The 19018-nt window shown below is 49.4% G+C and overlaps 8 protein-coding genes across 8 annotated transcripts; 5 read left to right on the top strand and 3 right to left on the bottom strand.

Moving 5' to 3' along the window:
• Nucleotides 1–373: 373 nt before the first annotated feature.
• Nucleotides 374–1817, bottom strand: AO090003000808 (retrograde cargo receptor ERV46; the record flags this gene model as incomplete). The annotated part of the gene is made up of 3 exons (XM_001819892.3): nucleotides 374–1310; nucleotides 1377–1557; nucleotides 1625–1817. The coding sequence occupies 3 exons, from the start codon at nucleotides 1815–1817 to the stop codon at nucleotides 374–376; spliced, it is 1311 nt and encodes a 436-aa protein (XP_001819944.1).
• Nucleotides 1818–2791: 974 nt separating this feature from the next.
• AO090003000807 (mRNA export factor mexA) lies at nucleotides 2792–5469 on the top strand (the record flags this gene model as incomplete). Its single annotated transcript, XM_023235043.1, has 3 exons — nucleotides 2792–3112; nucleotides 3290–4816; nucleotides 5440–5469. 3 exons carry the CDS (start codon nucleotides 2792–2794, stop codon nucleotides 5467–5469), a joined length of 1878 nt encoding a protein of 625 aa, XP_023090101.1.
• Nucleotides 5470–5602: 133 nt separating this feature from the next.
• On the top strand, nucleotides 5603–8299 carry AO090003000806 (putative GARP complex subunit Vps53; the record flags this gene model as incomplete). The annotated part of the gene is made up of 3 exons (XM_001819890.3): nucleotides 5603–5645; nucleotides 5721–7516; nucleotides 7586–8299. 3 exons carry the CDS (start codon nucleotides 5603–5605, stop codon nucleotides 8297–8299), a joined length of 2553 nt encoding a protein of 850 aa, XP_001819942.3.
• Nucleotides 8300–9034: 735 nt separating this feature from the next.
• Nucleotides 9035–10099, bottom strand: AO090003000805 (60S ribosomal protein uL10; the record flags this gene model as incomplete). The annotated part of the gene is made up of 3 exons (XM_001819889.3): nucleotides 9035–9732; nucleotides 9800–9869; nucleotides 9926–10099. 3 exons carry the CDS (start codon nucleotides 10097–10099, stop codon nucleotides 9035–9037), a joined length of 942 nt encoding a protein of 313 aa, XP_001819941.1.
• A 409-nt stretch (nucleotides 10100–10508) lies between these two features.
• On the top strand, nucleotides 10509–12097 carry trm82 (putative tRNA methyltransferase; the record flags this gene model as incomplete). Its single annotated transcript, XM_001819888.1, has 3 exons — nucleotides 10509–10936; nucleotides 10989–11651; nucleotides 11707–12097. The coding sequence occupies 3 exons, from the start codon at nucleotides 10509–10511 to the stop codon at nucleotides 12095–12097; spliced, it is 1482 nt and encodes a 493-aa protein (XP_001819940.1).
• A 61-nt stretch (nucleotides 12098–12158) lies between these two features.
• On the top strand, nucleotides 12159–13710 carry AO090003000803 (uroporphyrinogen decarboxylase HEM12; the record flags this gene model as incomplete). The annotated part of the gene is made up of 4 exons (XM_023235042.1): nucleotides 12159–12245; nucleotides 12416–12470; nucleotides 12665–13588; nucleotides 13640–13710. 4 exons carry the CDS (start codon nucleotides 12159–12161, stop codon nucleotides 13708–13710), a joined length of 1137 nt encoding a protein of 378 aa, XP_023090100.1.
• Nucleotides 13711–13982: 272 nt separating this feature from the next.
• On the bottom strand, nucleotides 13983–14486 carry AO090003000802 (cytosine deaminase; the record flags this gene model as incomplete). The annotated part of the gene is made up of 2 exons (XM_001819886.3): nucleotides 13983–14252; nucleotides 14328–14486. The coding sequence occupies 2 exons, from the start codon at nucleotides 14484–14486 to the stop codon at nucleotides 13983–13985; spliced, it is 429 nt and encodes a 142-aa protein (XP_001819938.3).
• A 1949-nt stretch (nucleotides 14487–16435) lies between these two features.
• Nucleotides 16436–17883, top strand: AO090003000801 (type I HSP40 co-chaperone YDJ1; the record flags this gene model as incomplete). The annotated part of the gene is made up of 4 exons (XM_001819885.3): nucleotides 16436–16471; nucleotides 16535–16604; nucleotides 16683–17501; nucleotides 17567–17883. The coding sequence occupies 4 exons, from the start codon at nucleotides 16436–16438 to the stop codon at nucleotides 17881–17883; spliced, it is 1242 nt and encodes a 413-aa protein (XP_001819937.1).
• Nucleotides 17884–19018: the final 1135 nt, after the last annotated feature.

Raw genomic sequence — 19018 nt, 5'->3', positions numbered from 1 at the left:
ACAAATCGACATGGCCTAGTTAGGCTTGTTCAGCCTAGAGATACCTTAGGGTAACTATAGAAGATGCCATCTAGTCTTCCAGTATTGACAACGTTCATAGGAGAAGCACCGAAAGACTTGAGATACAAAGATGCCAAACACCAAAGACTTGTTGCTAAGTATATCACAATATGCACATGTACCCAAACGCCTTGACTGTCAAAATTTCCCCTCAAAGTCACCCCCTATTCTCGTTCCCTCTGCTCCAAGCTTCAATACTCTTATAGCTTCTATAGAGATATGTATCAAATCTTTTTTTTTTTTTTCCTTCTTTTCTTTCTTTATCTTCACTTCGCAGTTCGGAAAGGTCCAGCCTCGCTGTGGACACTCGCATCTAACTCGAATGGAGCTTCTTAACCCTCAGAGCACCCTCATATAGACCACGGTCTAGGGCAGCTGCGACAGTAAGAGTACCGCCGATGATTGCGCAGACACCGGTTAAAAACCCAGTGAAAGTCTTGGGCCGTGCCTCCTTGTTAATAACTTTCATGGGGGAGATATCGTAGTTGAAGAAAACACCAGGGATGCCATTTGCAGCATGCAGACGCTCCTTGTGACCTTCATCGGAAGCGTCACCGCCCCTCAGAGACCGCTTGTGGGAGGTCACCGAGTACTGGTGTGTTTCGATGCTGCTCTGGGAGCCATATGCAATACCATGGCTACCCAGCGGAGAATCCTCGTAGGCGCTATGGACGGCCGAGGAGAACAACGGATCCCAACCCAGCGGCAAATAGGAAGTCGAAACGACTTTAACGAAGTACATAAAATTATACGCGGGGTCGCTAGTCTCCTGCTGGGTGCTGTCGAGCGGGTTGGTGTGGTGATGGTCGGTCCACTGCCAGCGATCCGACAGCTCATCTGGCAACTGGGGGCCAAACCGCAGCTGATGGATGATATGGGTCATGGTGTGTTTCTCGGCGTCGGGAAGGTCACCCTCGAAGTAGTTCTCAAGGTCATGCACATGGACATTTCCACTCGTGAAACTCCGGCCTGGTGCGATGTGGAAGTTTCCGACCACCTTGTTCACGCGGAGGACACCTTCAAGACGGCAACCCTCGCGTCGTTGGGCGTCCAGACGCTGCGCATAGCCCTCGCGTTCACATTGTTCAATGTTTTCGCCCTTCCCGAATGCCCATTGTTGTTGTGCATAGGCCTCCCGCACCTCCTCACAGGTGTTACAGCATCGCTTCTCGCCGCCAGGCTGCGGGACTCCGCCGCAGTCGCCGCAGTAGTTAGGGTCGAGATGTTTCGCCGCTTCTTGCTCCGAGTGACTACATAGGAAAATTTATGAGCCAAAAGGCTCGTTCAAAGTGACGAGATAGAGTAAATTGACTTACAGTTCCAAAGCTTTGACATCAATGACGTGACCGCCCTCTGCAGGAGAACTCAGGCGCACCTTATTGATGCCATGCACTACGCCGGTCTGTTGCTCACCAGAGACATCCATCACATCGAGGGTAAGAAGCTCGCACGGGAGCCGTGGAAAGGTCATGTTCAAATGAATCTCCATTTTCTCTCCTATACAGCGAAGTGCGTAGTACTCGGTCAGCTCCCACTTCAACACCACAGTTTGTTTAGCTCTTACCTCTCGACTTATCGACTACCAACTCAGGGAGTACCACCACCCGCCTGTAGTCCACCCATTCTCCCCACACAAGCCATAGAATAGCCAAAAGTGAGGCTATGGTAATGATTCCGCCGGAGGTGGTACGGATGCGAGCATCCTCAACCGTCTTGGCGAAAGCATCGAGCCTCGTGAATCGCGATTTGGCAGGCATCTCCTCGATCGCTCAGCGACCATACAGGAAGGCTACGATAGCCGTAAGGAATGTAAGGGAATTCCTCCAAATTAATTGAAGGAGAGGTAGGCGCTCGGGGGGGGGGAAACCTATACAGCATAGATTAGAACCGTAGATAAAGTGGTCAAGGTGGCCCGAGCCCGATTGAGTGCTTTGTCTGTTGCAAACAAAAAAAAATGACTAAAAGAAAGAGAACTGACTTACCAATTGGTTGGTTTCTAAAATCGAGGAGACCGCCAGTAACAAGCAGAGGGTCTCGGACTTCCCTTGCGGTTCCTGACTTTTGGCAAAGCTGTCCTGATGATAGATTGCATGCATGAAATACGAAACTAAACACTAATGGAACAACAATCGTCACGGGTAGCGTAATTTACTCCACCCAGTTGGCGGCATCGGTATCGTGTATTACCGATTGTGTGCCAAAGGACAAACTGCAGTCCCTGATTGGCCACATAAGGCCCCTCTCTATGGGTGCCTGGTAGATTATCACGTGGATATGCAGGCATCCACATCTCTGGTCTCACGTGATATGACTCTTTTGATTCACGTCACTTTTTCCGCTTGACTTTCTTCTACCTCATACTGTTCCCCCTCAAGACCTCGCCCGCGAGGTTTGACTTTGAATCTACTTCTTCCAATATACTGAATACAATTATCTACAATATCTACTTTACCTCTCCTCCTACCTCTAACTATCTTCTCTATTGCATGCCGACTAGATCGACCTGAATTTCAGGCGCGCAGCGCTAAGTCCGCCTGAGAGATAAAAAAAACTATACCCACCACTACTCTGCCTTCGATACCCACCATTCCCCTCCCATTCCGAATCAGTTACCACTGCGATCAACATGAAAGGAGGAAAGGGTTCCCGAGGCCGCTCAGGCGGTTCGGATCGCGGGGGTATTCGCAAGAAAGGTGCACCGAAACGGGTCGATCGAGATGGTGATCTGGCTATGGACGCAGGCTCTACTCAAGGCCGTGTAAAAAAGGCGCGCGGGGATTCTAGCCGCTCGGTGGCTACTGGACCACGGGCCCACACACGCGACAGGGCACTCGACGCTATCCAAAAGGCTATCTCGAGCAACACAAGTTCTCAGGCAAACGTCCGACAAGGTGGCCGAGGTAGTAATCTGGAACAAGTTAGCATTCGAGGATGGAAACAGAGCAAGGCAGCGTCCAACCGCGACGGTGGCATTGAAAGTCTAATCACCTTCCTCGAAAAGAAACTCAACTCATCCGACTCGAAAGCTGGCTCCCGCGCAAGGATCACAAAGGTATGTTCAACATCAGATTTAACGGTCACCGACATGATTTCGCAACGTCGTCCTCTCCGGTGTGTTCTCGTTTTCAGGAGTGGTACCCCAGAACGACGGTCGCAGGCTGTTTTTGGCGTTTGTTCCTCTGGATGACGGCGGTAAAAAGGTCTCTTACGCCTTACTAACGTTCACTAGTCGCGGGTTGAAGGCGATGCTTTCATAGTATCTATCCGGTCGGAGTTGTTGGACAGGATGCTGAAAATGAATGGCTTCAGTTTTGCAGGAGCTCCCCTTACGATCCAGACATATGATCCCTCCGCCAATGGAATGGACCAAACGATGCTATCCGAAGTGTCGCGGAATAGCGGTGCCCCCTCGACCGCCGATACCAAGTCCAAGATGACTGCGATCTTGAGCAAACGCTATTTTCAACAGCAGAAATTGCTCAACCTCTCTAAGCTTGGCAGCGACCCGGACCTGTTAGCAATGGGAATATTTGATAGCACATCTACCGAGTCCAAGTTCTTCCCGGCGTTGATGAAAGTATGGGAAATGAATTTCGATAGCTCTACAGCGCGACGTGAAGCTGTGGAGAGTGTCAGCCTTGCCGACAATCAGCTCGCAAATATTACGGTCGTCACGACATTAGCTCAATCATTCCCTGATCTAAAGAACCTTGACTTATCGAATAACAACTTTAAAGACTCTCAGTCCTTAATTGGATGGAGATGGAAGTTCCGAAATCTGGAGTTCCTTGACCTCACCGGTACCCCTTTCAGCGCAGATCCTACTTTCAAGGACACCATGCTCAAGTGGTATCCTAAACTACGATTTTTGAACAACACGGAAGTTCGGACGGCGGAGGAAGTGGCCGCGCAGAAGAAGACACCAATTCCTGTTCAGGCGCCGCATTTCCAGGACGAATCTCAAATCGGAGAGAACTTTGTCAAGGCCTTCTTTGTTGGTTATGACAACAACCGTACTGACCTTCTGAACGGTGTATACGACAACAATTCCACGTTCTCGCTCAATGTTAACACCACTGCTCCGAGAGCCCAGCAGACTGAAACTGCGGCCTGGGATCCTTACATCAAGAAGAGTAGAAATTTACTCAAGATCAATCATCTTCCTGCGAGGATGTCTCGTTCCTTTGTCGGTGCGGACAAAATCCGTGAGATGTGGAACAGCCTTCCTCAAACACGACATCCCGACATAGGAGCTCAGCCCGAAGAATGGCTTATCGAATGTTTCCCCATCCCTGGGCTTCCAGATCCTTCCGGACAGAGCCCGACTGGCGTGGGTGGACTTCTTATCATGGTGCATGGAAAATTTGAAGAGATCAATGGGCCGAAGGTTGACCTTCGGAGTTTCGACCGGACATTCATCCTTGGACCTGGCGGAGGCATGGGCGGTATTAGGGTGATCAACGATATTCTTTGTCTACGGGCTCATGGGGGCCATGAAGCATGGATGTTAGAGCAGCCAATTGTCCAAGCAACCCAACCCGGACAACCCCCTGTCCAACCACCGGTTGCTCCTCCGGTTGCTCCCGATGGTTACGGTATGCCGGCACCAGGCAAACCGGATGCCCAGGTGCAACAAGAGCAACTGGTCATGCAAATAAGCACTAAGACGGGCATGACCCTGCCATACTCTGAAATGGCACTTTCCGGCAACGGTTGGAATTTGGACGCTGCTTTGAAGAATTTTGAGGAGCTCAAGGTAAGCCCTTCTCGCGCTTGGTTATTGTATATGGAACTTTACTGATTCCGTACAAAGGCTCAGGGACAGCTACCTCCAGACGCCTTTCTGCCTGGAGCTGTCTAGTTCTTATCTGATTTTTACATACCCAAAAATTTTGAGTGGAGGAAGCTGTGGTGTTTGCTTGGAGTCTTATTCAATTATTATTACCATTATTATTATACTGCATTTCTTGTGTTTGCATGGCTTAGGCGAACGGTTGTGGGTTCTCAGACTTGCTTGAAAGATTTCACTGTATCACATTTATTGAACCTCAGAAGACGACGAAGATCATGTCCATATAGATAGAAAGGGGAGGGAGGTCCAGTTGATAACCCCCGCGAGACCAATATCACTTGCTGAGCCTGCTTCCAACGGGCCAGAAAAACAGCACACAACGTTCACAGATGTCTGTAGAGGAAAAGTAGAGGTAAAAGGGAGGGTGTAAGATCAACGTTATTATGTCATGGAGGACAGTTGGAGCTCAGCTGGTCATCTCTCGAGGTCAATCTTATTTAGCCGCGTTGCGCTAAGGTTGACTTTCGGCGTTTACAACTTTCCGGACTTGATCGTCGACTTCCCGCAAAGACCACTTTTGTCCTCAGCCCTTCTTCGCTGTATTCCTTAAATTTTAGTCCTCGGATTTCTCCCTCTTACCCTAGGTGAGCTGGTGGATGGTTGAGAAATCCCAACACAGAATGTACCTTGGGTGTAAACTGAAGAGCTAATGGAATGTCTACCACCACCTCTTCCTCCTCCTCCGGCCACATGCCCTCCAACGGAGCGGCGGATCTCGATCCTCTCGACGCAGGTGAGATTAACTTCTCAGACGAGCCCCGCCGATTGATTTCCCGCTAATACGGAAATTTATTTATCTATGCAATAGTGGATTACGATCCAATTGACCACCTAAATACCATATTCTCCCACCCCTCCACGCTGTCCTCCGTCTCCCACGTTTCCCAGTCCCTCCTAGACTACGAAGATGAGCTGGATGACGAGATCGGCGCGCTGGTGGAGGAACAAGTCACCTCGAATGCGGAAAGCGTCGAGCGCATACAGGCTGCTCAGGCAGATTTGACGGAGTTATTCAAGAAGATTGACGATGTGCGCGACCGCGCGTCCAAAACCGAGCTGGCCATCACCGAGATGACGGCGGATATCAAGCAGCTGGACAATGCAAAGAAGAACCTCACGCAATCCATGACAGCCCTGAAGAGGCTACAAATGCTGACGACGGCATACGATCAGCTCCGTGTCCTCGGTAAGACAAGGCAGTACCGGGACTGTGCCCAATTACTGCAGGCGGTTATCCAGCTCATGGCGCACTTCAAGTCGTACCGATCCATTGATCAGATCGCTCTTCTCAGTAGAAATGTGGCAGATATACAACGGGAGCTGTTGGAGCAGGTCTGTGAAGACTTCGAGTTGGCGTTTGCTAAGGGTGAGGTTGGACAGAAGAGGGTCGTGCTTTCGGAGGGCTGTCTCGTAATGGACGCTTTGGGGGAGCATGCAAAGTCCAGGCTGGTGACCTGGTATTGCAATTTTCAGCTACGGGAGTATCGACAGGTGTTCAGAAACAACGAAGAGGCGGGCTCCCTGGACAACATCTCGCGGAGGTATTCATGGTTTCGTCGTATATTGAAAATCTACGATGAGGAATACGCAGCGATATGGCCGATTTCTTGGAGGGTTGATGAGATTTTGGCGAACATATTTTGTGAAGGGACTCGGGAAGATTTCAGGGGCATTCTTTCCCACTCAGTGCGAAATGGGCAGACAATCGATGTCAACCTATTGCTTTCGTGCTTGCAGGAGACTCTAGATTTTGAGCATACTTTGGAGCGGCGATTTGTCAATCCATCCCGCCCGTCCACCGACACTTTCACCTCGGCTGAAGCACCTGTCTTTGGCCAGGCCATTTCAGAGGCCTTTGAGCCCTATTTAAGCGTATGGGTTGAGGCTCAAGATAAGCAGTTGGCTGCTCTTATACCGAAATATCGGCAGCAACCCATCAGACCGCCAGATGAGGATTTTGATTCCAATATCGTGATAGCGTCCTCTACGGAGCTTTTTACCTTCTACAGGCTCTCTCTACAGCAATGTGCGAAACTCTCGACGGGCGGGAGCCTTGCCGACTTGGCCAAAGTCTTCGCAAAGTATCTCGATCAATATGCCCAGCAAGTCCTCTTATTTTATATCAGTGAGAGGCCTACCGGCACTACTCCATCCAAGGTGCCATCTCTGGAGGACCTCATTTCTGTTCTCAACACTGCAGATTACTGCTACACCACCTGCAATCAACTAGAGGAAAAGATCAAGGGCAGGCTCGACAAGAATTTGAAACAGTCAGTCGACCTGCAGAGCCAGGCGGATTCATTCATGGGCATCGCGTCTGCTGCTGTTCGGTGTCTTGTGCGGATGGTCGAGGTCGAGCTAGAGCCCTCCTGGCGAGAAATGCGCAATACACCTTGGAATCGGCTTGAGAGTGTTAGCGATCAGAGCACGTACGTCAGTGAACTCTTGACCAAGCTAAATGCCAAGTCCTCCGAGATCTTGCAGTTGCTGCATAAACAACAGTACGCGCGAGCTTTCGCGGATCATGTCGTAGAGTTGATATCAAACGTATTCGTTTCAAATATCTTTCTGTGCAAGCCGGTCTCGGAGACCGGGGCAGAGCAAGTAAGTTGTCACCCTTCGATCTACATGCCAGAATATAGTACAAAGTATTGACGTTTAACTCTTGAATAGATGCTCCTGGACGGATACACACTCAAAACCGGCCTCTCATCTCTTTTACCGGCTCCCGCCCCGGCAAGCTTCGTTAAGCGTGTCAACAACAGCTTCATGAAGATCGAGACTCTCCTCAAGACTCTCCAAGTCCAACCATCGCCTCCAGAAGCTCTAGTGCAAGCATACTTAATCCACATCAAAGACAGCAGCAACACGAACTTCCGCAAGATCCTCGAACTCAAAGGAATCCGCAGTCGACAAGAGCAAAACCAGCTCGTAGAACTCTTCCAGATCCACCGTGCATCAGACCGTCACGCACCGAACCTTCAGCAAAGCAACCCCATTCTCACAGCCTTTCAAACCACACCCACCTCCTCTTCAAATCAAGGGCTAGGACTCGGAACCGCCGCAGCCTCAATCGGCGCATCCAACCTCCCCACCCGCTTCGACCCATCCATGTTGGGCTCTGCTATCATCTCAGCCGCCAAAGACGGTGTCGACCGATTCGGAACTCCTATGTCCTCGACTGGAAACCCCGGCGCAGGTGGTGCCCCAGGATCAACATCCACCACTCCGGTATCACCAGGACCATTCGCACAACTACAGAGCACCGCCGAAAACGCCACTGCAGGCAACCTGAACGAGAACCTGAAAAATATTGGCAAGTTCTTCCGTCGGGACCTGGGTGGATTCGGTGGTCGGTTTGGGAGGGGTGGTGATGACGGTAGCTGAAGCAGAGCTAATTTCGCTTATTCACTTCATGTCAGATAGTTTGGGCGCGTCCTATTGCTTGTCGAGTATACCACTTTACTTTTATCACTACGACAGATATATATTGTGCAGTCATAACGGACAGTCAGATGCAATGTATGATAGCGAATGTTTAGATCATCGTTACATTTCACATATGATGCTATATAAGTGTCTGAATAAGAACCCATAACCCCTGCACGAGTCTTACCTAACAGTATATTTCATCTGAGACAGTAATCGACCCTGATCCAGGCACTGGGTCCTCGTGAAGAAACATCGTGGTACTACGAATCCAACACATACTACTACATCACATATATCTGTATGAGCTGCAATCACAGTTAGCAATCCATGTTGCTGAAAGGTGCGTGTGTAATGAACAAGATAGAAGGGAGGCGGGTCAGCAAAAAATTAGAGTGTTTGTTGTTGCTAGTTTTTGATCTTCAACGCCACAACAGTGACTACGAGTTAAAAAATATCATCATCCGCCAAGGAGTGATGTTAAGGGCAATGAATAGTGAAAGTGTAAAAGAAAGTAGATGCTCACCTTGTAGAATCCAAGAAGATAGTGGACGGTATGTCTACGTCCACATCTAGTTGAAAAGATAAAAGAAAATTGTCCATGAGATTCGTTTCATTTTTTCCAACCATCAAGGTTGGCCGTAAATGTATCTAAAACATGGTGGTCGTAGCCCGCGCAATGAGACGAGAAGTTTAGTCGAAAAGACCGAAGCCCATGTCATCGTCGGACTCCTCCTCCTCTTCCTCCTTCTTCTCCTCAGCGGGAGCGTCACCGCCAGCGGCAGCACCGGCACCGGCAACAGGAGCGGCGGCGGCGTAGGCGTCAGGGTTGGCGATACGGTCCTTGAGCTCCTCAATCTCGGGCCAGCTGATCTCGGTAGAGACAGCGACAGCGAGAACCTTCTTGTAGCTGTTGACAAGGTAGTGCATGACAGCAGGAAGGGTGGGGAAGCCGGTGGCCAGAGAGAGGGCAGTGACAGTCTGGATAGCGCTGCTGAAAGCCTTAAGGAGCTGCTCCTCCTCGATGTCGAGAACATCGGCACCGAAGGTCTGACCCTCCTGGTAGACCTGGGAGATGGTCATACCGTAGGTGAAGGGAGAGATGTTGAGCATGTTCAGCAGGGTAGCCTCGGAGGGACCGACCTTAGCGCCGGCCTCAACGAGCTTAAGATCGGTGGTAATTTCAATGGTACCACGAGCAATCTTGGTGGGGACACCGAGAGCCTGGAAGAACGAGGTCTTACCGGGTTCCATACCGGTGTTACCAGCAGGAACGTAGACATCGAGAGGAGCGATGGCACCAGCACGAGCAGGAGCAGCGACACGGTTGGCAAGGATCTTCTCCTTGGTGGCCTTGAGGTCGCCGTTGGTGAAGATGAAACCAACGTTGCCTGTGACGCGTCAGCGATTGGTCCACGTAAAATTTCTATGTCGCTCTATTTGGTGAACTGTACTAACCCTTGACGTGAGGAAGGAGACGCTCGTACTCAGGGTTGTCGGTGACGAAGCCCTTGATGGCACGGCGAACCTGAAATGATACGGTCAATTGCGGTGTCAATTGCGTGGGTATATGGAGATACATACCATGGTGTTCTTACCCATCAGGACAACACCCTCACCACGGAGACTCACACGAATCTCGTGCATCTGCTGAGAGCTGACATTGTCGACACCGACAATGAAGACCGTCTTGTACTCATCGAGAAGGCTCTTCAGCTTCTCGAAGTAAGCGGCCTTGGTAGCAGACTTGCCCCCCATGTCTCCTTATTTCGGTGAAGATAGGATGTTTAAGGGCAAGGGATAAGTTCTAAAGGTGTGTTGCTGTCCGACTTGAATCGTGACGTTGAAGATCAAAAGAATCAAAGGAACTTCGAAATTGGGAAATTTTGTTTCTCTGTGGCTTCGGCTAGCGAGGTAGTCACGTGGAGCTCCGCCCGGCAGAAAAAAATGTCCGCAGAGAGATCAGATAGGGCATGCAAGCATGCATTTAGTGGTATACTTCTGGAAGTTTATGATACTATTCCTTTGATCCTCTAATTGATTACTGTTCTACGCAAGGTAGCTTATGTACTTTACTGGTCACAGCACTACAATCCGTTATTGTATTTTCTGACACCACATTATTCGTGGTCGAGTCAACCCTCTATACGACCAATTATATAACAACATGGCTGCCAACTTCCAGCTTCCACTCCAATGCCTCCAATATCTGGAGAAACGGGGCGCGGAATCTCAGAGGTTTCTTATTGCGTCATCTGGGGGCAAGATCTACTCCTACGCTGCAGAGACCGGACAGCGTCTCTCTTCCTGGCCGCAAGATGTAGATGCAAGCAATGCAAATAACTCCAAGGCGACTGAGACAGAAACTGGATCGGAAGACCAAGCACCACCAGAGAAGAAGAGAAAGGTTTCCCCGTCCGAGGAGGGACCTGCTGAAACTTCCAAGTCAACCGTCAAGGCTTCGACTTGGTCCAGCATCCCTTGTTTAGTTGCGCATTCGAATGGAGATTATGTGATTGCGCTCACTGCAGAAGATAAGTGCGTTCGTGTCCTCCGCTTGAAGGATGATGGCACTCTTGAACAACTAAGCGAAAGGTTAGTCGGCCGTGCCGAATGCACGAAAAGTTTGTGCTCACCCTCCCTACAGATGTATGCCAAAGAGGCCATGTAGTATCGCTCTTACTGATGACGGTAACACAATCCTCTGTGGTGATAAATTCGGCGATGTTTACTCGCTGCCACTTCTTCCCGGCAATGAGCCATATGTAGCGCCAAAGCTTCCTAATCGGCCAAAGGTTCCTAGCGCAACTCCCCTTACTGTGCATAGTAAGCGGAATCTTGAATCTCTGGAACAGCAGTTGCGCTATAGTCAAAAAAACTCTACCGAAGAAAAGAACAGCCTGAATTTCCAGCATCAATTGCTACTTGGCCATGTGTCATTGCTCACGGATGTGGCTTTTGTCACGGTACCTCAGGATGATAATTTCGGTAAAAAGCGCAGTTACATCCTAACTGGAGACCGCGATGAGCATATCCGAGTCTCTCGCTATCCACAGGCTCATATTATCGAAGGTTATTGCCTGGGCCATACTGCATTCGTCACCAAGCTCTGCATTCCCCAATACGCTCCAGGTTATCTCATCTCTGGCGGAGGCGACGATTATTTGCTGGTCTGGAAGTGGAGCGAAGGCCGTATCCTACAGAAGGTTCCCTTAGTGAAGCAGGAATCAGAGACCACACAGGTTACAGTTCGTGGAATTTGGGCGACATCAATCGGTGGATCGAATATAGTACTAGTTGCGCTTGAGGGGTGAGTGATAGTGGGAGCCTAAGCCAATATCCTGCTTGTCTAATGTCTTCAATAGGTCCTCAAATCTGCAATGCTTCGTGCTTGGCTCGGATGGCACATTAAAACCACAAGACCCAATCGAGATGTCTGGCAACGTATTAGACGTGGCCATCATGGAAAAAGACAGCACAATTGTTGTTTCTGTGGACTGTATCCGTGAAAAGGGCTCGACCCACGAATGGAGAGCCAGCCCAACAAGCCCCTCAAATCTGATTGAATCGTTCCGCGTGAAGCCGGGAACAGAAAACTTGGAGTGGGAGCCGGTCACAGAATCGCTAGTTACCAACATCAACATGGGTGGCTCCTCTGGCATTCCAGCAGATGCCGACACAAAGCAAAGAAAGGAACTCAACGATGTGTTGTATAGTTTGGGCAATCTGCGCAAGAAGCATGGGGAGGATGACTGAGGGCCAATCGGCGGTCGTAAATTCAAACTACTCAATATTTAATTAATCAGTTGGATTAGACATGTTTCAAGCTTTATTTGGATTTGTATGCCCTTGTAGGGGACATTCAGAAAATTATGTACATACTACCGTACCAGTACTTCCTCTGGTATGTAGCCTAGCAGATGGAAGGGTTTCCGAATTGGGTTTGGATGCATAAATGTGCTGCGGCGGGCCGAGGCGCCGAGCGGCGGTTAGGACCTTGGTGCTAGAATTGCATGCAGTCACCCCTCTTCTCAAGGTCCCCTCTTCACACAATCCATCCTATTCTCCGTCAAGATGCAGGAACAATTTGCTTCATTGAAGAATGACCTTTTGCTAAGGGCCGCAAGAGGTATTTCCATCATAGATTACAACAGCAGAAATTGCCGCCGCTGATGTAATTGTAGGCGAGAAGGTCGAGCGTCCTCCGATATGGGTTATGCGTCAAGGTACATACGCTACGCTTTTGCTAGCCTTTTCCAACATAGTCTCATACAGGTTGAAAGGGCCCACCATTGCTAACTTTTGTGTTCCCTCTACTTATAGCTGGACGCTATCTCCCCGAATACCACGAAGCTAAAGGAGGTCGCGACTTTTTTGAATGCTGCCGCAGCCCAGAAATCGCCTCAACGCTGACTATCCAGCCCGTGGAACGGTATGCAGGGCTTATCGATGCCGCAATCATCTTCTCTGATATTCTGGTCATTCCCCAGGCTATGGGAATGCAGGTTGAGATGGTTGACAAGAAGGGACCCCACTTCCCTGAACCGCTGAAGTCGCCGGACGACGGACAGTACGAGAAAGTGATGCAGAAGCAGGTCGATGTTAAGGAGGAGCTTGACTATGTTTACAAGGCCATCCGGCTCACCCGGCATAAGTTGCAGGGCCGTGTCCCGCTCATTGGTTTCTGCGGTGCTCCATGGACCCTCCTATGCTACATGGTTGAAGGCGGCGGAAGCAAGATGTTTGTTCAGTCGAAAACGTGGGTCTACAAGTACCCAAAGGAATCCCAGGCATTGCTGCAGAAGATCGCAGAGATCTGTGTGGAATACCTTGCTCTTCAGGTTGCCGCAGGCGCCCAGTTGGTCCAAGTCTTCGACTCATGGGCTGGTGAACTTTCTCCGGCCTCGTTCAAGTCATTCTCGCTCCCATATCTGCGCCACATTTCCGCCAATCTGCCCAAGCGGCTGAAGGAAATGGGACTGGAACCAGTGCCCATGACTGTTTTCGCCAAGGGCGCATGGTATGCACTTGATGACCTTTGCGAATCCGGCTATAACGTTGTTGGGCTTGACTGGCTACATGATCCGGCGGAAGCTAGGCGAATTGCGAATGGTCGGGTCACCATCCAGGGTAATGCCGATCCCGGCATGCTCTACGGTGGTCGTGCTGCCATCACAGAAACTGTCGAGACCATGGTTAAAGGTTTCGAGAAGGGTAAGCAAGGATGGATTGCGAACTTGGGCCATGGTAATGACGTCCCATGATATCTAGGTTGGTGAAATATGCTAATTTGCGCAGGTGTAACTCCATTTGTCAAGCCTGATGATCTCAAATTCTTTTTTGAGGAGATTCACAGACTAACGGCATAAATGAAGCATAAGACATGATCATGGCGGTGAAGTTTGTAGGGTTCAGGCTTTGAATATTTACATTGCGATTCCTCGTACCCTGCAGCTCATTGGCGAGGGGCTGATTAGCCTATTATATACGCACGGCTTAGACGGCAATATCCTCATTCCTACATTTTTGACACATCCATGGTCAGCTACTATCATTTGCAGATGGAGGGGGTGGGCGGTAAAACAATATATGTTATCGACGACTTGTCATGATCCAAAAGCAGTGCTCAAAATTAAAGAACTTACCAGAGCTCCGGCTTCTCCTTCATAAATTTCTCCATCAACTGCTTGCACTCCTCGTTGTTCAAGACAACCAGTTCCTTGCCACGGTTCTTGAGATATTCTTCCCCACCCATGAAGCTCTTGTTCTCTCCAATGACCACGCGCTTCACCTTATAGAGGATGCAGGCACCCGTGCACATATCACAGGGAGACAAGGTCGTATACATGGTAGCACCTTCATAGGCCGAAGCAGGAAGGCGGCCTGAGTTCTCCAGAGCAGACATCTCGGCCTGTTAGGTTAAAGTAAGCCACGGACATCCGTCCAATCACCTAGGAATTGGAGAACTGGTGTATGATTGACTAACATGTAATGTTGCACTCCCCTTCTGAACGCGCATATTATGTCCACGGCCAAGGATTTTGCCATCTTTGGAGACCAACGCCGCGCCGATGGGAACTCCACCCTCGGCGTAACCTTGCTTTGCCTCCTCGAGGGCAGCAACAAACCCAGGGTCTGACTCCATTGTATTGGATGTGATTCTATGAATTATGGACTGTGGAGGGAAAGGGAGGTCCGAATCACAGGTTTAGAAGACAAGTAGTAGAATGCAGAGATAGCTGTTATGGTTGCTGTTGAACTGCCGGTAGTTATGTAACTCAACTCGTTCGGGCAAAATTCTGGTGGTCAACTGCCGTTCTGGTTCTAGCTTGACCCGCAGGAACGGTTGGCCACGGCTTGTCGTTGGCGGAGGATCTTGATAGAGATGATAAGCATTCGGAAATTCCCCCTCATGAAGAATATGTAGTCATCACTTGAGAGTTTTAAATTACCATTGTATAGGATGTCTGCGACGACTCATGATTTTACCCCCTGAGATAAAGTCAGGATATGATAAACCTCTGTCAAATGCTTCTATTCCATGATTCAAGCTGCATTAGATTTTGATTGTCTAGTTGTGCAGTAGTTCAATCTCGATTATATATTTGGGATGCGGGGCGTTTCGGCATACACATTAGAATGTACACAATGGCTATAACAGTGGGACATTATATATAGAATAACATAGTTATTAATTAAGAGTATCGTGACATATAGAGTATCTCAGGATACTTTTTCTTTTCCCATGATAGCTATTGCTATATTTATGGGTGTCTTCATTCCCCCACGAACACCCCTCTTTCCACTTCTGGATACTTTTGCTTATCGATAAGAAAAAAACTTAACTTGCCGTCCCGCCGCCACATTGTTTGCCTGGGGCAAAGTCTGCTGTGCCACAAGAGTAGGGAAACAGAAAAAGCAAAAAAAAAAAAAAGGTTGTGTTTAAGAATCAGAGAACCAGATCTTCATCCACAGAAGTGCTTGTACTGTGTATCTAGTATGTTTTCTGTACTTACTAGAATTATGTGTCGCCCCTTGCTGAATAGTTGTTTTATAGATTCTAAAGTATTATTTGATCACCTGTAATTTATCAAAATCTATTTATGTTCTGCCATTCATTAATGGTTTCTCAAACACTAATAATAAATATTTTTCGTAATACATAAGCGCTCTATGGAAGCAGATGGAAAGGAACTTGTTGACATTGTGAATACTCCGCCGTAAGGAACCAGTATCTGAAAGCTGATACAGGGTGAACTCCATTGGATGCAGGGTGATTGTGGTCACAAAACAAAGGAAATACCGATTCGGTGGAAAGGCAGCGAAGATGGTGGAAGCCGACAGAATCAGATGGAAAGGGAGAGTCAGCGCTCGAGCCGTGGATTCAGCCCGTGACAGGGCGGTCGAAGCAGCCAGAAGGGGAAAGCAAAGCCAATCGGGCTGCAAGTCATGGACATGAGGCCCCTATTGTTTTGTGCTTGAAAAGCCAGGCAGAACCTCTTTTTACAGTTCCATTCGGTTTTATTTGAATGATTTTCCACCGGCTTGCCCCTAGAACCTCTCCTTGACTTTTTTTTCTTTTTGATACCCCCAGGGAACGGTCATAGATCCATTGGAGAAAGATCGCCAGTGAGCCTCGGATTTTCGCCCTATCGTATCTCCGGTACCAAAATACAGAGATTGCACAGGGCTTGGCATCTTAATCAGCAAGAGTCTGCCCCGTGAAGGCCCCTTTGGTGCCTGGTCCTGGTATTGAAATTACCATCTTACGCCCGTCAGCCGCTTGTCGCCGCTCCTGTCTTGATAACCTCGAAGTGGCCGTCAGATCCTTTTTCTTCTCATCAACAATCCCGCCTCTCAACCACCCTCCCGAGGCCCCATCCCACCTTATAGACTCTTCGTTCCGGCTAAACCGACCGGCGAACTTCTCCTCTCTTTTGAACGATCCTCTCTTTTCCTACCATACGCATCTCCGAAACGATTTCACCTGAAAAGTTCTTGTTTCTATAGTTTTTCTTCGCCTTGATTCTTTGGTTCTTGTAATTGCTCTCCAAGTCACCTTTTCTTTAGTATACGACTAGACACACTTTCACAATGGTCAAGGAAACCAAGTTTTACGACGTTCTCGGGGTGAGTATACTTGTGGGCGGCCACTGAATCCCCCGTTTTCGAAACTGACGATGAGGCTATCAGGTTGCCCCCACAGCCACAGAGGCTCAACTGAAGACCGCCTATAAGAAGGGTGCCCTCAAATATCACCCTGGTACGTCGCCTATGTCTAGCTCCAATGACCAGTTGGGGCGGAAGGGTTCAGACTGGACTTGCTGACAGTTCCCCATAGACAAGAACGCAAACAACCCCGATGCTGCTGAAAAGTTCAAGGAGCTCTCCCGTGCCTATGAAATTCTCTCCGACTCCCAGAAGCGTTCTATTTACGACCAGCTCGGTGAGGAGGGTCTCGAAAATGGTGGAGGCGCCGGTGGAATGGGTGCTGAGGATCTCTTTGCCCAGTTCTTCGGTGGCGGCGGTGGCTTTGGAGGTATGTTTGGTGGTGGCATGCGGGAGCAGGGCCCCAAGAAGGCCCGCACCATCCATCACGTTCACAAGGTCAACCTGGAGGACATCTACCGTGGAAAGGTTTCGAAGTTGGCCCTGCAGAAGTCTGTCATTTGCCCTGGCTGTGATGGCCGTGGTGGTAAGGAAGGTGCCGTCAAGTCGTGTGGCGGCTGCAATGGTACCGGTATGAAGACTATGATGCGCCAGATGGGACCTATGATCCAGCGGTTCCAGACTGTTTGCCCAGACTGCAGTGGTGAGGGTGAGACCATTCGGGAGCGCGATCGCTGCAAGCGCTGCAACGGTAAGAAGACCGTTGTTGAGCGCAAGGTCCTCCACGTCCATGTCGACAAGGGTGTCAGGAACGGCCACAAGATCGAGTTCCGTGGGGAGGGTGACCAGATGCCTGGCGTCCTACCCGGAGATGTGGTCTTCGAGATTGAACAGAAGCCTCACCCCCGGTTCCAGCGTAAGGAAGATGACCTCTTCTATCACGCTGAAATCGATCTTCTCACAGCTCTTGCTGGCGGTACCATCAACATTGAGCACCTCGATGACCGCTGGTTGACTGTGAACATCGCACCTGGCGAGGTTGTTACTCCTGGTATGTCACTTCCCCCGCCCATTTACATTAGCTGAGGAACAAGCACTAACTCGCTGGTTCTCTAGGCGCTATCAAGGTGATCAAGGGCCAGGGTATGCCGTCATTCCGCCACCATGACTTCGGCAACCTCTATATTCAGTTTGACGTCAAGTTCCCCGAGAAGGATCAGCTCAACAACCTCAACCTTTTGGAACAGGTTCTGCCCCCCCGGATGGAGCAGCCTCAACCACCTACCGATTCTATGGTGGAGGACTTCGAGCTGGAGGACATTGACTCTAGCGAGTACTCCCAGGCACGCGCCCATGGTGCTGCCGGTTCCATGGATGAGGATGATGACGACGTTCCTCCTGGTGCTGAGAGAGTGCAGTGCGCCTCTCAGTAAAGCGGGGGCTTTTCTGTGGTTGATAAAGTTGCAGTGCTAGGGCATTACTGAAATCGCTTATGATACCACGCGGAAGCTCAGCCCTGGTACAGCTTGGTTTTTAATTCTTTTGTTCGCTTGATGATTTGCTCTGCGATGGCGTTTTCTCGAAGATTCGGAAGATGATGCGGGAGATCTCGTGTCGGTTCATTTTACATTCCCATCATGCTTTGATTCCCATGCATAATGTTCTATTTCTTGCTTGTCTGTTATGGGGAATGGAGGGTATGGTACCTGATGAGATGGACGAGATCATGGTAAACGAGTCAACATTTTATTTCTCTCTCCCTTTTCCCTCATCGCTTTAGTTGACTCGGGGTGGGTTATGGTGGGTCGATTTAGGGGTTGAGCGTGTTTCATCATTATAGACTACAGCGTGGGTTTGGGTATTGAATATTCCATTTTATCTGTCAAGTATTTTTTTTTCTCGCTTTTCTTGTAATGGCCATAGGCAAACTGCTTGTAGCTCAGTGTATCCGCGCTCCTCTAGCTGCATTGGTGATTCCCGTCGTACTCACTACCCATTGCATTAAAATCCTGACCATAATCTGGGCGAATTCTTGGTCCACCACCTGTTTTGTCACTACGCTGGCAAGGACAGAGACTTAAACCTTTGTTTAACAGAGAATCAAAGCACCACCTCGCGTGAAAATGAGAAACTCAATGACCTTGAGAATCGTGCGCGACCACGTGTATCAATCAACCTCTAGCCCCCATGTGCACGCTTCCTCCTAATCGCAGCCCATCTTACCATAATCCACGGACAAGCAGAAAGAGCGCATCCTGTATTCCTACCTCATAGCCCCCATGACCAAATGTCTCAACATCCCTGACCAAACAGCAGCCACATAAGATGCAATCCCCACAACAACCAGCATAATATCACCGCAGCCGCCATCTACCAGCATGTCATAGTATCTCCGAAGGTCAACAGATCCATTTCAAAATCACCTGTTCTGTTCCGCGGGCGATCCGTGCGCCACACGACCCGTTCCGTTTCAGCTCTTCCTTGAATAAGCGATTCGGCTTCGGTTTGCGCGTTTGGCTCTTTTTCTTTTTTACTCTCTTCCTTTAGGCCGAGCCTCGAGAAACAACT

Source organism: Aspergillus oryzae, chromosome 2 (assembly GCF_000184455.2).
Source record: "Aspergillus oryzae RIB40 DNA, chromosome 2".
Lineage (NCBI taxonomy): Eukaryota > Fungi > Ascomycota > Eurotiomycetes > Eurotiales > Aspergillaceae > Aspergillus > Aspergillus oryzae.
This window is presented reverse-complemented; position numbering and strand designations above follow the sequence as displayed.